Raw genomic sequence first — 18,098 nt, forward strand, 5'->3', positions numbered from 1 at the left:
GCAGTTAACTTGCTTTTTATATATGCTGTCTTTCTCATGCAATTAGAGCTTTTATCTTTCATAGTGTACAGCTGGTTTCCAATGGCGTTCGGCCAATAGTGCCTGCCCAGACCCTGGATGAGTAAACATTTTAGGAGAGGGTTTAACTTCTACCATACCAGTAAGGTATACATACGTTATACATCTTGCAAAATCACCATTCACCTCTATTGGCAGCTTTCAGTTTAGTTCTCTCCTAACCATGGCTCTCATTGAACCATGTACTTGTTCAAATATACTGTTATCTCCATGTGTAAGTACACTGATAGAAGTGTAGACTCCAGGACAAACCTCTGATAGCTGAATGTGCTTCAGCAGAACTTGTGCTAAACTTAATAGTTATATTAAAACTACAGTTCTGCTATTCACCAGAACTGTCACTCAAGGAGAGAGCCCACCCTCTGCCTGAAACCGGGAAGTGAAAGAGACTGGAAAGTTGTGTGCCGTTCAAGAGACAATTTGAGAATAACACTTTAATATTAGTTATATTGGGTTAAATACAAAATTAATATAACAAAGCATACAATTCCATGCACCAACTATGAATGGGGTGTGTTGAAAAGAAGAAATCCAGAACCATGTATAGTGTTAAATATCTCTATGACACCAACATCTACTTAATGCAACCCATGGGCGCTGATAAAGGTCGTAAAATATGAAGCCCTTGCCAATGAGTTTTCATTTCTATATATTTATTCCTAGGACATAATTACTTTATTGCTGTGGACCTAAACTGAGACAAACAGAAGATGAGGACCTACACACTGGTATCTATAATTCTAGTGATTTCGCTGTACACTGGATGGGCTCAAGAAGAAGATTCCTCCACTCCAAAACACCAAAAGCAGAGAAATCAGCAAAGGCGTAGAAGAGTGCCTATAAGAAATTCTCATAGAAGGCAAAAGCTGCTCCAACCACTACCAATTCCGGATCCTACATCGAATGTCCCAATGTACAATAGAGATGATACCATAGTGCACATCCTACAAGCGGTTCTAGGGATCAGTGAACAAGCCCCAAGCTACAATATTATACCAGGTATGATGTGATTAAGGTGCGCAAAGGTAATAATAATTTAGCAAAATTATCATGTCTTTTTATCATTTCAGCTCATTCTTGTATTAAAATTTTACTTTACTCACTAAATGTTTGACTTAAAAAGAAAAAAACTTTGATAAAAGATATCTGACTGATTTGAGTATACAGCTCCTGTGCAGAGCTATGCTTCTCCATAATTACAAACTACAAAGATCTCCAGTATAAAACTTGCCAATGCAATCAAGTGTTAAGTCCCCCCCAATCTTCTGATTGTAAGGTAGAGAGATCAGATTGCAATCACATCTTTCTCAACAGTGGCACAAACAATGAATATTTGCACTATACATGAAAATCAAGTGAACAACATAATGTGACAAGATTGCAACTACTTTTTTTCCATTCTGTAATGAATCTAGACAGTGTTTTCCCCAACGTCTCAGACCGCTCTTCTAGAGACTGTCATTTATTACCAAGAGGAAGGCGCAATTAAAAAAAAGATTAGTTGGAAAAAGATACATATTCTATAAAAAGTGGGGAATTCCCTTAAAGGGTTGGTCTGAAACTAAAATTTATTTTAATCCTAAATGCCTGGCTATGTGTTGTAATAAGCTAATCTCTTTTCTAATATACTTTAATTAAAAAGTCCCTACCGGAGGTGAGAATTAGTCTGAAGAAAAATGGTAAAAAAATAAAAATGAAAAAAGTTCCTACTATTCCCTTTCTACTCTCTCTAAATGCTTTTTTTAACCTACTTTTGATTGAAGATGTTTCGTTTGAGAATCCCCTTTGCATGCTAGGATACTCACATGGGACAGCATCAGAGGGGCACAAGCTGTGGCTACTACTTCAGCCTCTGTCCCACTTGGAAACAAAAGCATCATCAGTGACCTCCGTTTCAGGGGCTGGGTTAGTCCCTGTTCTACTGAGAATGCATCGGTTGTCAGTTCCAATATGTGCTCAGTAGGATCTTGTTACTGTGCAGTATTGTTTTCAATGCACAGTGACAGTGCGCTCCTTAGCCAGCTCTAATGAGAAGTTGATGAGCCAGCAAGAATGCACTATCAGTGCGCATTTAAAGGGGATAGCCGGGACTTTACAAAAAATGTACCTAAGCGCTAACAAGAAGGTACCGTATTTTTCGGATTATAAAACGCTCTGGATTATAAGACGCACCCCAAATGAAATGGTGGTACTTCTTCTTACCGGGGATGGTGGCTGTTGTGAAGTGGGGTCCCAGGGTCGCTGTTGGAAGAGGCAAGAGTGGGGTGATGCTGCAGGCTGGGATGAGGAGGTGTTCCGATGTGCGGCGCGCTGCTGCGGGTGTCCGGTGCTGTGGGGTGTCCAGCGGTGCTTCTCGATGCTGCTGCGGGTGCTTGGCGGTGCTACAAGGTTGTCTGGTGCAGCAGGGGTGTCCGGTAGTGCTACCCGATGCTGTAGGGGGCTCTGCCGACATTTTGTGAAAGGCCAGAGCCCCCGCAGTTCCATGGCTCTTACTTCTGAGCAGTGGACTCCGGGAAAATGGCCACCGTGGGGTGGCACATGCGCCGATGGAGATCTCAGCACCAAGATCTCGGGAGGTGATATCTCATCTCCTGAGATATTGGTGTTAAGATGTTCGCAGCACCCGACACCCGCAGCAGCACCGACGGACACCCCCGCAGTGTCGGACACCCCCGTAGCACCCGCAGCACCGCCAACCCCTCATCCCAGCCTGCGGCAACGGTACCGGTAAGGTATATCCGCATTATAAGACGCACCCCCATTTTCCCCCAAATTAGGTGGAAAAAAGTGCACTTATAATCCGAAAAATACAGTAATTGCAACTTACCTGACTGTTGTATACAACGCCGTTCTTCCCCGGCACAGAGCGGTCATAGATGCTCCTGCCAGGAATTCAGCTGCCTCTGCGGATGCAGCGGGGCGGGACTTCTGAGGTATTTCTGATTGACAGACGCTTCCCCCAGTTAGGCAGCGGGATCCAGCTTTCAATCAGAATGACCTCGGAAGTCCCACCCTGTCTACAAAGCGGACTGGAAAAGAAGCCTCCACTCTGTAGATGGGATGTTAGCAGAGGCTTCTGCATCTCTGGCAGGAGAGGTCTGTGACCACTTTGTGTCGGGGGAAAAACAGCACCGTGAACAACAAAGCAGGGTAACAAAGGGAACACTAGGAGCTTTTAAATTGATGCCTATTAGAAAAAGCTATTTGATTATTACATTAAATAGACAGACATTTAGGATTAAAATCAATGTTATTTTCAGAACATCCCCTTCAGCAGAATTTGCTGGCAGCTGCCATTTTTTAAAAGGAAGCAAATACATAGGCAATTTATGTATATAGTAACAATAAAGATAGTCTTATAAATCTGCCACATTCTCCTCTTTTGGCCAATTTATGATTCTATTAAATGTAAAAAGTGGTTGATTATACTATATTATTATTATATTGTACTGCCATTTAAAGGTTTAGGAATCTTTCCTGTCTTCCATTAAGAGAAGAAGCAAACTCTAATTTACAAAGCCACATAACAGTTTATAGCCCTTAATTAAAAATATATTTCATAGTACAATGATGTCTTCAACAAAAATCTCTAAGAACTGTTGCTAGCAAATTATAGGATGGCAATTGTGACAGAGTTGAGAAACCTAAAAATCACATTATGTGTGTTCTGTGGTTGGAGAATGCAATGGGAAATACAAGGAAGCAAACGTCATTAGCTTGGTTAGCTTCCATGATGAGCGAATTCATAAATTAGGAGGCAGTAAAGTAAGACGTGTGGCTAAATGACTTCATAATTGCCTGATATACTTCAAATGATGATCAACTGCTCAAATTATTTATGGTGAGCTGCCAAATGTAAATTGTATAGCTAGCTAAAAACGGGAAATCATTTGATCAGTTCATTATTGTTCGGCACTCCATTGTAGATTGTAGTGTACTATCTAATGACTCCTAGCAATCACTTAGATTTTAAATTTTGATTCTTTTATTCAAAATCTGGGAGCGCTCCAGCCCGTCCAGAGCTATCAACAGCAATCATCTATTTTAACACTTGTTAAGTTATAAGGATTTGCACCAGACAATGAAAAATTTTTGTAACAGAGTTAAAGGGAATCCGTCACCCCATTTTTTGAGTATCAGCTGCCGGCACCGCCATCAGGGACTTATCAACAGCATTCAGTAATGCTGTAGATAAGCCCCAGATGAAACCTGAAAGATAAGAAAAATTAGTTATATTATACTCACCGGGGGGCGGTCCGGTCCAATGGGTGTTGCGGTTCGGCGCCTCCCATCTTCTAACGGTGATGTCCTCTTCTTTGCTGCCTGTCATGGCTCCTGCGCAGATGCACTGTTGAGGGCAGAGCAGAGTACTGCAGTGCCATGACAGGCAGCAAAGAAGAGGGCGTCACCGTTAGAAGATGGGAGGCGCCGGACTGGACCGTGACACCCATCAGACCAAAACCGGACCCGAACCACCCCTGGGTGAGTATACTATAACTCATTTTTCTTATCTTTCAGGTTACATCAGGGGCTTATCTACAGCATTACAGAATGCTGTAGATAAGCCCCCGATGGCAGTGCTGGCAGCTGATACTCAAAAAATGGGGTGACAGGTTCCCTTTAAAGGAGATTTTGGAGAAAGAAAGTCAACTAAAAGCTGTTGGGCGGCATTGGTGCCACTCACACTGCGTCTATCATTTCCCCCTGATGACAATTAGTTTGAAGATGATTACTAGAAGCTGTGGGGTGGGTGCTGGAGTCACTCACTGCTCACATCTCCAACCCCTGATGATGTCTTGTTTCGCAAATAAAAGATGCGGCAGAGACAGAGAGCTGGCGCTGCGCTCATCTCTCCCGCAGCTTCTATCACCATGAATCTAGGACATCTTCAGAGGGCGGCGATGCAAGAAACTGCAATAAGTAACTGCTGCGCTGTTCCTTGATGATGTCCTGCTCTATAAGGGGCAATTGAAGCTGCGGGGAGTGAGTGCAGCCCCAGTCTTCTGTGGGGTATAGTTTGAGACTCATCTCAAACGAAACATCACAGGAAGTGCATTAAAAAAAATTACTAAGACTCGCAAACCCATGTCATTTTAACAGTAAATGTATTAGCAACACAGGGTTAAAGTAATAAAGAAAAAAATAATGAAAACCATTTTCATCATCATCATGCTGTATATTAATTAAATCCATTAAGAGAGGCTATAAATACAATCTAGTGTGACCCACCACAAAACCCTCAATGATCAAAATAAAATAAAACACATATCTTTGGTTACAAATGGAACAATGAGCTATAATTTGTCCCAGTCAACAGCCGTTACAAACCTGGGAAAAAATACAGTACAAGCTGTCTTATTTTATTTAATGTACTTTACAATACTACATAAAAGGATTAACCCATTGACATCATTTATTATGTATCCACAGAACCACTGATACATTTAGAATTAGTGGGTGTCTAACCGCTGGGTCTCCCACCGATTACGAGAACGGGGGGTCCTGTAATTTGGGTGCCAATGTTGAGCATGCATGACCACAGCTCCATTTGATCACTATGGGTGGGTGGTCACACATGCATGTTACTGCTCTTAAAGACTTAGTAAAGTCACTGGAGTAGTGGTCAAACATGCAAACTAGTCTCGTTCACATAGGACTTAAAACCCTTGTTTTTGACTCCAAATCTGATCAATGGTCGAGTTGCAATAATCCTATATCGTTGACGATTTGTTATTTCACCACTCCAAATGGAGAAATTCCTTAAATCTGTCCTAGCACCGTTATGAATCCAGATTGGAAACACTATTTATACACCAAAAATATTACCTTACAATTAGAGTTGAGCGACTTTGGTCGGATCGGGTTTCATGAAACAAAATTTGTTTCAGATGAAACTGGTCCGACTAGGGCAAAAAAGTCGGAGTTTCATCAAAAACCAGACCCCAATACAAGTCAATGGGAAATAAAAGTCAGCATTGAGCGGATGACATTCATCCACTCAATGCCGACTTTTATTCCCCATTGACTTGCATTGGGGTCGGGTTTCGGACGAAACTCCGACTTTTTTTGCCCTAGTCGGACCAGTTTCATCTGAAACAAATTTTGTTTCATGAAACCCAATCCGACCAAAGTCGCTCAACACTACTTATAATATGAAACCACTAGTAAAGAATAGTGATGAGCGAGTATACTCGTTGCTCGGGTGTCCTCCGGGTATTTGGGCGTGCTCGGAGATTTAGTTTTCGTGGCCTCAGCTGCATGATTTACGACTGCTAGACAGCCTGAATACATGTGTGGAATGCTTGTTTGTTAGGGAATCCCCACATGTATTCAGCCTGTCTACAAGTCGCAAATCATGCAGCTGAGGCGATGAAAACTAAATCTCCGAGCACGCCAAAATACTCGGAGGACACCCGAGCATGCTCAGGAAAACCCGAGCAACGAGTATCTGCAATCGAAAACATTGACAAATTTCTGTCTTATTAAGCAATAATTTTATTTTTTCTATTTTGCAGCAAAGAAAGGTCACTGCATGGTAAATGGCATAGCAATGTACGATAAGGCAGTGTGGTCTCCTAGGCCGTGCCTGACCTGCATGTGTTCCAATGGGAATGAGTTTTGTGACGAGACTGTCTGCCCTCCTCTTACCTGTCCAAAGACGGAGATTCCCACCGGTGAATGCTGTCCAGTGTGCAGTCAGACTGGTATGGAATAATTCATTATCTTACAGAAGGTGACCCTCTTTTGCACTATAAAACATGATTGAAGTCTAACATCTAACAATAAAACTTCATTGTACGATAAGTCTCACCTCCCAATAGCAAAACAAAGAAAATTATATTTCATTGATAATAGTAATGAAATATCATTTAGCAATAAAAAAAAAAAAATAAGTTTTTTTTTTCCTGAAAAAAAAAAAGTCAACACTTCACATTGTACATGCCAATCTCTATTAGATACTAGACAATAATGAAAAGCTACAGACCCTGGGCAGTGATGAGACTTGAAACTTGTCAACCTCAATGCAAAGTTTCCAACTAGATCCCCAACTGTCACACAGATTTATTAGTATTACTCATATTGGTAATATTAGTGGTTCCTTATTTGGACCCTTGAACCCCAGCTTATAGCTATGTCCCTGTCCCTGGGTATTCCAGCTACCAGAACTCATATGCAATTTGTATGGGAAAACCAGCTGTTTGGGAAAGTGTCGGGAGCAGGACTCTGTGCATAATGAGCAGACCGGATTTATGGCTGATGTTACCCTTCCAAACCTTAAAAGACAGCCTCTTCTTAGGCAATTCCTATTAAAGTATATAAACCAAAACTAATCCAGAGAGGGATAGTGATTCCAAAATAGCACTAGCATACAGCAGAGGCCTATACTGACAAAATGCGGGACATAAACATGTTTTAATCAAATTAATAACTTTTTTTTTTGCAAAAAACGATTAAAAGACAATAAGGTTCATAATTGTGATCGTCCCAATACAGAAGGCACAATTGACACGTGTTGGTGGGTGAATCAAAGGGAAAGGAACTCCTGGAAATAATAGTCCAAGTAAAAAGGAAAAAAATGCAATCAATTCATAATGACATATGCACAACGAAAATAAGAGTAGCATGCCAACGGAAATGCATTGAAGTAAAAAGTCAATCAGTGTAAGGACATAATAGTATACATCCTGCCAGCCAAGATGAAACGGGTTCACCCACCAAGTATTTCACAAATGCTTCATTAGGTATGGTGATGTCTGTTTCAGGGCAGGGCTGGTCTCTTCTACCTCTCCTTACAATGTGCACTGACAGTGCACTCTTTTGTCTCATCACTTCTCATTGGAGCCATCGAGGGAGCGCACTGTCAGTGTGCACTGAAAAGAATATTGCACAGGGACAAGATTCTACATTGGAATTGACAACCGATGCATGCTCAGAAGAACATGGACTAGCCAAGCCCCTGACATGGACGTCACTGATGACGCTTAATTTCAGGGTGGCGACAGAGGTTGCAGCAGACATTAAGGATTAAAATAAATGTTAGTTTCGCAATTACCCTTTAAGCTTTTTACAGTTACACAGTAAGTTTGAGTTACTTGGCTTTCTACTGTATCCATACTCTGTTGTGTGTGCTCTGTAAGGCTTGCATTTTTTTGGGCTGTATTTTAGCGCTAAAAAACGCATGCGTTTTTTTCCCCTATATTTTGCATGGGATGCGCTTATGTGCGCATACACATGCGTTTGTATGCGTTTTTCCGCGCATGCGTTTTTTTGTGATGTGCGCTCGGGCGCACAAAATGCATCCTGTTGCATTTTTTGGGCGTCCGACTTGCCTCAAAAAAACGCATGCGCGCGCAATGCATTTTTTTACAGCAAGACACCCATTGTAAGTCTATGGGTGCGCATATGTGCGCATTGGCATGCTCATGTATGTGTTTTTTTGCGCATAAGTTTTTTTGTTGACCATTAGTTAGACAATGGAATTTAGGGGTTTGGGTTAGAGTTAGGGTTAGTTAAGGGGGTTTAGGGTTAGGATTTGGGTTAGGGTTAGTATGGTTTGGTTAAGGGTTAGGGTTAGTTAGGGTTTAGGGTTAGGGTAGGGTTTGGTTAAGGGTTAGGGTCAGGGTTAGGGTATGGTTTGGTTAAGGGTTAGGGTTAGGGTCAGGGTTAGGGTTTGTAAAGTCATGGTTTGGGTTAGTGTGAGGGGCCAACTAATGTTGGAAAAAACACAAACGCGGTAAAAACGCACTAAAAACGCATACAAACGCATAAAAACGCTGCGTTTTTTCATGCATGCTCATAAAAATGCTTGAAAAAATTGCAGCATTTGTATGCTTTTTTTGCAGGAAAAACGCGCTGCAAAACAAAGCAAGTGTGAAAGTAGCCTAAGGCAGGAGCTGTGAGCCGCTTCATCACGAGCTGCACACTTTTCAGATGTTTTTTGAGAGATCAGTGGAGGACCTGGACCCTCCCCGATCTGCAGACATAATATGCCAAAAAATTATTAAAAAAAAATCTTATTTTTGTTACTCTTTAAAGAACGACATCTTTACACATATAAGGAAACATTAGTAGGAGAAAATACAAGTGAATATAATAATTTCAACAGTCACCCAATTCTATTTGCATGCAATATTAGCAGTGTCCTTTATCCAGAGTGTAATCAGCACTTCAGATACCGTCTAACACCTTCTCGTTATGATTTTGCATGGTGCCAGAACTCACATTTACATACATGCAAAGCCAATGTTAAAGGCTTCACTGTGGTCTCTGTGAAGTTATAGTTTCTGACGCTAAGAAACAAATTGGTTTTAATGTATGTCAGTAAAATTATTAACCAGTATGCAATATAATTACAAATTACATTATTTCCCACAAATATCAGCACAATAGGTATGTACCTAGAAAAGCCCTGGGGGAGAAACGCTCCAGTTATAGCGAAAAAATACACATCTGCACACTTTGGCATGAAAGAAAGGACCGATGGAAGGAAATGGGTTGTCAAAGGAATACTCCTTTATCAAAAAAGCTTTATGCTAAGTGTTTCTTTTTATGTTTTCTTTCTTTTTTAGTTATTTTAGAGTTATATTTTAAGAGCCATCACCTTGATGTACATATAACTTATTAACAAACTTTTAATAAAGTGTTTCTCAGGAGGAATATAAAATCAGCAATTATTCCATTTTTTCCCCACCCTGTTTTAAAGTTAACGCTACTTGCCATGCAGCTCAAGTAAAGCGCTAACTTTATCCTACAGGTCAGCATGATTACGGCAGTGATAAATTGATGTACTTTTTAATATTTTATTATTTTTACACAATAAAACTGAAAAGAAAAATTATTTGATCCTTTGTTGTCATACTCTGAAAATCATAGATTTTAACAATTTTCACGGTACTGAATAAAGGCTTATTTTTCTGTGCAACAAGCTGTAGTTTTCATTTGCACCCTTTTGAGGTTGATGCAACTTTTTAGAACTTTTTATTACACGTGTTGGACAGAAAAATAAAATCTAAATTACATTTTAGTCTTTTGTTTTTGCGCTTTTTTTTCTCTTCTTACAAAACCCGTCACTTTTTTTTTTCTGTTGACATAACTGTATGAGGGCTTGTTTTTTGGCAGGACAAGAAGTGTCTTTGAATGACATAATCTATTTTACTGTATCATACTGAATAACAGGAAAAAAATTCTAATTGGGGTGAAATAGTGAAAAACATGCAATTCCAGAATTGTTTTTTAGGTTTTGCTTTTACGGTGTTCATTGTGCAGTAAAAAGACCAGGAAACCTGATCTTCTATATCAGTACGATTACGGCAATACCAAATTTCCACTTTTTTATTTTTATTAAATTGATGAAAACATTCAGTTTATAGCATATAAGCTTTAGAAGAGAATCAAAGTAGCGACAACAGGTGCCTTCAGAAGGCCCCCTATTGTTATTGCAGCCCATCAGCACCCCTCAATCTGCCTCTGTCAAACTCCTTACATGCCACTGTTCCTACTGACAGTGACATGTGAAAGGTTAAACTGACAGGTTCAGCACTAGCTCCGGTACCAGTACTTGCAGAAGAAGTTGTGCCCGTGCCATCCCTAGGATGTAGCTGTATGCTTGACTGCAGGAAACTAATTGCAATCTGGGCATAGAATTATGTTCTTTTGTGGGAAGGGATTGAGCTCACACTTCCTGTCCTGCAGAGACCACTTTTTAGTAGTCATCTCAGTATCAGCACAGACAGGTTTACAGTGAAAGAGAATATCTATATACAGTAGATAGCACAATTTCCATCAAAAAGACGAATCATTTCCAAGGCACCAGAGTGATGAATCCATCATGATTCCAAGTTCCATCACACACATTAAGGCCTCTTTCACATGTCCTGATATTTCCAGTACCGGAAAAAATCGTACCGGAGATATCCGTGTCCGTGTGTAATACGTGCGGCACACGTGTGGCAACCGTGTGCCATATCAGTACCACACGAATGGCCGCCGGGGAAGAAGCGCTACCCAATGGCGGGTGCTTAAGACAGCTCTCATCATTCTCCCCTGCTCTGCCGGCGAACAACATGAGCAGAGGAGAATGATGAGCGTTATAGTAAAGTCAGAATGATGACAGCAGGTGGTGGCTTTGAGTGAGTTTTGCCTGGTTGGTTGAAGAAAATAGGGGGGAACCCACATCGGGTTTTTCATTCATTTATTTCATTAGATCACAGGGAGTGGCTGAGGAATACCCCAATCATCCTCTCCTGCGGTCACTGTTATTAGCGGCAGCAAGTGTCGAATGATTGGAGTAATTGTCCCAAAAGCCCCCACCTGCTGTCATTTTTCGGACTTTAATATAATTATCATTCTCCCCTGCTCGCGCTGATCGCCGGCAGAGCAGGGGAGAATGATGAGAGCCGTCTTCAGCACCTGCTGCCAGGGAACAGCGCTTACTGGAGCGCTTCTTCCCCGGTGCTGATGCGTGTGACACGGAGGACTTCAATGTGTGTTCTCCGTGTGCACCATGACGTTTTGCCGTCCGTGCTGACGGTAAAAAACGGACATGTCAGCGTGTTTTGCCCACGGACACACGGTCCGTGGAAACACACTGACATGTGCACAGACCCATTCATTTGAATGGGTCTACGTGTGTATGTGTCTCCGGTATGTGTGAAAACTGTCACCACACGTACCGGAGCCACTGATGTGTGAAAGAGGCCTAAATCATATCTTTTCCATCCTTGCACAATGACTTTTGCCCAAATAAGAGCAAGCCTAGAGAACTTTTTTTTTTATAGAAGTTAAAGAGGTTGTCCACTACTTTAGCTTTGATAACCTATCCTTAGGATAGCTCATAAATGCTAAAGTAGTGGACAACCTCTTTAACCCCTTCACAACCAGAGGTATTTCCGTTTGTGCATTTTCGTTTTTTGCTCCCCTTCTTCCCAGAGCCATAATTTTTTTTTATTTTTCAGTCAATATGGCCATGTGAGGGATTATTTTTTTGGGCACAAGTTGTACTTTTGAACAACACCATTGGTTTTAACATAATAGTATTCTGAAAAACAATTCCAAGTGAGGTGAAATTGCAAAAAAAAGTGCAATTCCACAATTTTTTTTATCATGTTCACTAAATGCTAAAACTGACCTGCCATTATGATTCTCCAAGTCATTACGAGTTCATAGATACCAAACATGTCTAGGTTTCTTTTATCTAAGTGGTGAAAAAAATCCTCCCACACCCCTAAAAAAGCGCCATTTTCCAAGACCTGTAGTGTCTCCATTTTTCGTGATCTCGGATGAGGGCTTATTTTTTTGTGCGCCGAGCTGACATTTTTATTGATACTATTTTGGTGTAGATACAATCTTTTGTTCACTCGTTATTGCATTATATTGCAATGTAGCGGAGACCAAAAAAAGTAATTCTGACGATTTGAATTTTTTCTCATTACGTCATTTAGCGATAGGGTTAATTCTTTTTTTTTAGACTGATAGATTGGGTGAGTCTGAACGTAGCGATACCAAAAATGTGTATGTTTGATTTTTTTTATTGTTTTATTTTGAATGGGGCGAAAGAGGGGTGAATTGAACTTTTATTTTTAATTTTTTTAAAAACTTTTTTCTACTTTTTGCATGCTTCAATGGAAGACTAGAAGCTGCAGTTGTCCAATCAGCTCTCCTACACCCAGACGATGATCAGATCGCCTGTGTGCAACAGAAATGCTCACTTGCTATGAGTGCTGACCACTGGGCGGCACTTATAGCAATCTGGCAATGACAACCATAGAGGTCTGCTGGAGACCTCTGGTTGTCATGCCAACCCATCGGTGACCCGCGATCATGTGACGGGGTCACCGATGGGCGGGATTAGTGACGCACTTCCGGTAATCGGGAGTTAAATGCCACTGTCAGAAATTGACAGCGGCATTTAACTAGTTAACAGCCGTGGGTGGATCGGGATTCCACCCGCAGCTGTTGCAGCCACATGTCAGCTGTATAGATCAGCCATCATGTGCATGGAAAGGTGTGGGCTCAGCGTTGCAGCCCGCGCCAAATGGGGAGTCCGACATAGGCGTACTATTACGCCCAATTTTGGAAAGGGGTTAATGAGTCAGAGCCTGTCTATTGATATATATGCTCCATGTAGCTGCCCTAAAGCAGATTGCTAAATGCTGTGCAAAGTATCTAAGACAAAATGGCTGCCCTCATAATCCTTTAAATAAAATAAAATCTGCAGTCAGAATGGAAAAACATATTAAACAAAAACATAAATATCACTATTTTGGGTTTAATATATAGTTAATATTTTTTTGGCCATACACTCCCTTTAAGATATGGCCTACTTGACTGGTTGAATTTACACTAAAGGACATTTTATGCCTACAGACTCCTTAGATCGAGGGCATCCAGTACTTCCACTGATAGCTTACCAAACTGACAAAGCTCAGGGATGCCTACCAGTGAGTTCATATATATCATAGACCTTTTTCAATATTTCCACTATAAAAGACACAAATGTCTTCTATTCTTCTTCAGGTTTTACAACTTTTACACTCATATCATTCCAGCATCTCTTGATCTTAAATCAGTAATGTGTAATCTTGAGCTCAACAACTAAATGGCATATACAGAAATGACAAGACTGGAGCATAGTGGTGTTCGATCTGTCAATAACAATCTCGTGTATAAATTAAATTTAATTTTGCTTAATTAAAAGAAAAAAAAGAAAAAGGTGAAATATGTTTGTGGGAATAATGTATAAAAAAAACTAACCCAACTTCTCATCTTATATTATATTCTTCCATTTTATCTCTCTTTGGGTCACCACCCTATTTAAGTACTTAACAGTATTGCATGGGACAATGTACTTGAATTGTCTGGTGATTCTCCAGAACCGATTGAACCCAATGATGTCATTCTTAAGAAATTACCCCATACCCTAGAAGAAATGGATGAGCTACTCAGGAAGGAAGATACAAATAATGAGAAAGAAAAGCCTAAAAGAAGAGTGCTAAAACAAAAAAAGAAAAAACAAAAGAAAAGGCTACAAAAAGACAATACAGATGATGAGGCAGAACGTATCCAGAAAGAAAGAAGAAAAGCATATGAAGAAGAGGAAATGAGGATTGAGGCTGAAGAGAGGCGCAAGTTAGAGGAAGAAGAAAAGAAAATAAATGAAGTAGAAAAGAAGAAAAATCAAGAAGAAGACAGGAGAGAAGAGGAAGTGAACCGGTTAGCATTGGAAAGAAAACAGAGAGAAAGAAAGGAACAGGGCTTAGAAGATGATGAGGAAGAGGATGATGATGAGGATAATGAGGACGATGATGAAGACTACAACCTAAGAGGTGATGTTTTTAGAGTATCAAGAAGACGTATACCAGGTTCTCGTAGGCCTACAGAAATCCATCATCCCCCACTGCCTCCCGGTTGCTTCATCTCAGAAATTACAGTCAGTTGTTCCAATGCTAAACTGACCCGCGTACCTCCTATATCAGACCCTGATGTGAAAAGCTTGGACCTTCTAGGTAAGCAAATAGTGCTAAACTATTTTATACACAAGGGATCAACATAAGGGGGTGTGCAGATTCTCTAATCCAATGCTAGGGAGCTTGGTTTGTACTTAATTAATTGGTGCATAGACATGACAGAACTCCAAAATCCTTTCTTGCCATTATTTCAAATCAGGGCCTTGGCAGAGAGCAAGACTGGAACAGTATAAAAAAAATATCAACAGGAAAACAATTCTGCAAGAATCGAGAAGTGCATTTAAGGGACTGTCTGGTCTTAGGCTACAAGTCTGCAGTCATTCTATGTAACTACAGACTTGGGAATGTTCACATTGCACGTATTTCGCGCTGTGAGGATACTCCTGTGCCAGCGCTGGAAGCGGGCAATCATTTGACCCCAAGTATGCAATTTGCATATTCCAGCCACATTCTGACTAGACTGCATCCAGCCTTCCTCAATACACTTGCATTAAGCGAGACTGTGCCCATCTAGTCAGCATGTGACCACATGTATGCAAATCACATACTTGTGGTCATGCACCCACCACCGACACTGCAGAGTCCTTACAGCATGCAGTGCACACTATATGAGAATTCACACGACTGCCGTCACACAGAGGTATATAGTAGGATTGCAGACTTGTAGCATAAGGCCAGACAATCCATTTAAAATGTATGTAATCAGTCTACTGATAATACTTTTATACAATAATCTATCAAACCAAATCAGTAGCACAGTAACAAAAAATATCCTGATGTTTGGATAAGATACGTGGACATCAATATTGGGGTTGAAGGGTAAATTACGAAAGCAAACAAACATAATAAAAAAATGAGAAAGTAGCCTATGAATAGTTCAGTATTGACGATCATTAAATCCTTGAAATATATTTAATTTGCCTATATGTATTTTAATAGAAAATAAAATGCAAGATACGCAAATGAGCTATCCACTTAAGCTGGTTTCACATTTGCGTTTTTTTGCGCGGTAATTTAGCGCTAAATAGCGCATGCGTTTTTTTTCCCTATACTTTGCATGGGATGCGCTTATGTGCGCATACACATGCGTTTGTACGCGTTTTACCGCGCATGCGTTTTTTTGCGGTATGCGCTCGGGCGCACAAAATGCAACCTGTTGCATTTTTTGTGCGTCCGATTTGCCTCAAAAAAACGCATGCGCGCGCAATGCGTTTTTTTACAGCAAGACACCCAATATAAGTCTATGGGTGCGCATATGTGCGCATTGGCATGCTTATGTATGCGTTTTTTTGCACATGCGTTTTTTTTTGTTAACCATGGAATTTAGGGGTTTGGGTTAGAGTTAGGGTTAGTTAAAGGGGGTTTAGGGTTAGGGTTAGGGTTAGGGGTTAGGGTCAGGGTTAGTTAGGGTTTAGGGTTTGGGTTAGGGTTAAGTATGGTTTGGTTAAGGGTTAGGGTCAGGGTTAGGGTCAGGGTTAGTTAGGGTTTGGGTTAGGGTTAAGTATGGTTTGGTTAAGGGTTAGGGTCAGGGTTAGGGTCAGGGTTAGGGTCAGGGTTAGTTAGGGTTTAGGGTTTGGGTTAAGTATGGTTTGGTTAAGGGTTAGGGTCAGGGTTAGGGTTAGTTAGGGTTTGGGTTAGGGTTAAGTATGGTTTGGTTAAGGGTTAGGGTCAGGGTTAGGGTTAGGGTCAGGGTTAGGGTCAGGGTTAGTTAGGGTTTAGGGTTTGGGTTAGGGTTAAGTATGGTTTGGTTAAGGGTTAGGGTCAGGGTTAGGGTTAGGGTTAGTTAGGGTTAAGTATGGTTTGGTTAAGGGTTAGGGTCAGGGTTAGGGTCAGGGTTAGGGTTAGTTAGGGTTTAGGGTTTGGGTTAGGGTTAAGTATGGTTTGGTTAAGGGTTAGGGTCAGGGTTAGTTAGGGTTTAGGGTTTGGGTTAGGGTTAAGTATGGTTTGGTTAAGGGTTAGGGTCAGGGTTAGGGTCAGGGTTAGGGTCAGGGTTAGGGTTAGTAAAGTCATGGTTTGGGTTAGTGTGAGAGGCCACCTAAATGTTGGAAAAAAACGCAAACGCGGTAAAAACGCACTAAAAACGCATACATACGCATAAAAACGCTGCGTTTTTTTCATGCATGCTCATAAAAATGCTTGAAAAAAATGCAGCAGTTGTATGCTTTTGTATGCGTTTTTTCAATGCGTTTTTTTGCGGGAAAAACGCGCTGCAAAAAAAAGCAAGTGTGAAACTAGCCTTAAAGAAATATTAGAACTCACTAAAAAAATGTATTTCCAAAGGTATCCTGATCTTCTAATTTCCTCAATCCTGGGTCTTGGCAATTCTACATTGGGATTGTGCTCAAAACAGAAAGCCTGTACTGGGTCAAGCTCAAACCTGAAATGGAGCATCTGGGACCAGGGATCGATGATGTTATTGGGAGATCAGGACACCCTTTGAAATAATACTTTGAGAACCTCTTGAAGAAAAGGACAAAAATGATGTATCTTAATGTATTTTAGGAAACTTTATTACTTCCATTCCTAAAGAGGCATTTAATGGAATGCCTAATCTTGAAAGGATTGATCTGAGCAAGAACAAACTTATGTCTACAGGTATCGATCCACTTGCATTCAAGGTAGGTTTCCTGATTCGAGATTAATTGAAATCGTTTTGCGCATGTTCCAAAAGGAAGTGGACCAGCATGTTATCCTTTCTCCATTCACTTTTATATGAATTCTCAGAGGTTGAATTTCCTTGGCTATACTATGCGGAGACAGAAACCAACGGGGATGTGAATACATTAATTATTTGCTGCGTTTTTGTTGAGATTTTTCCTTGCCATTTTGCCACAAAAACTGAAGCAAAAGCAATGTTAATGAGATTCCTAGGGTCTCATGCACATGTTGATTATTTTTACCTTGCAGATTTCAAGCAGTTTCAATCTGCAGCATGTCAATTCTTTCATTGTTTTTCCAATGCATGGGAAAATATGCAAGTAAAAAAATGCATAAAAAGTACATATTTTATGCTGCGCTTTTATGCTAAGAGATACGGTTTTGGTGCAGAAATGGCTCCAGCAAATACTTAATGTATGCACAAACGCTTAGGCTACTTTCACACTTGCGTTTTTTTGCTGCGCGTTTTTTGCACACACAAACGCATGAAAAAACGCATCATGCGTTTGTGTGCGGTTTTTTTTGCGGGTTTTGGTGCGTTTTTTAAGTGATTCAAAGTGATTCACACTGGTGACACTGCAGATGTCCAGTTCTGTCCAGAAGCGTGCCAGCATTTCCAATGGAGCGTACAGATAATTTGGATGGATAGTTAATAAATTTGTGTTATGTGTTATTTGTGTTATGCTTTTTTTGCGCATACGTGCGCATTACAATGTGCACTTGTGCGCGCCCATAGACTATAATGGGTGTTTTGCTGTTAAAAAAAAAATTGAGTGCGCATGCGTTTTTTGGGGGCAAGTCGGACGCTGGTGAGATCGCTGTTACGTCACAAAAGTTGTGACTCAGCAGCGATATCGCTTGCGAGATTGCTATGTGTGACTCCCGCTTAAGTTTGAG

At 40.7% G+C, this 18,098-nt stretch overlaps 2 protein-coding genes across 8 annotated transcripts in view; one reads left to right on the top strand and one right to left on the bottom strand.

The window, feature by feature from the left end:
* The window catches only part of CENPP (centromere protein P), a 383,707-nt gene that overhangs the window by 78,623 nt on the left and 286,986 nt on the right, over positions 1 to 18,098 (bottom strand). The window lies entirely within an intron of this gene.
* The window catches only part of ECM2 (extracellular matrix protein 2), a 36,736-nt gene that overhangs the window by 5,021 nt on the left and 13,617 nt on the right, over positions 1 to 18,098 (top strand). For all 4 annotated transcript variants that reach the window (XM_073549578.1, XM_073549580.1, XM_073549577.1 and 1 more), the window contains exons 2-5: positions 742 to 1,077; positions 6,594 to 6,782; positions 13,896 to 14,582; positions 17,046 to 17,161. In XM_073549578.1, the coding sequence (XP_073405679.1) occupies positions 789 to 1,077; positions 6,594 to 6,782; positions 13,896 to 14,582; positions 17,046 to 17,161 (1,281 nt within the window). In that variant the 5' untranslated portion in view covers positions 742 to 788. The remainder of the gene's footprint in view (positions 1 to 741; positions 1,078 to 6,593; positions 6,783 to 13,895; positions 14,583 to 17,045; positions 17,162 to 18,098) is intronic.

The sequence above is a fragment of the Dendrobates tinctorius genome, unplaced genomic scaffold (assembly GCF_039654945.1).
Source record: "Dendrobates tinctorius isolate UK_male_01 unplaced genomic scaffold, ASM3965494v1 ptg000159l, whole genome shotgun sequence".
NCBI classification, from domain to species: Eukaryota; Metazoa; Chordata; class Amphibia; order Anura; family Dendrobatidae; genus Dendrobates; species Dendrobates tinctorius.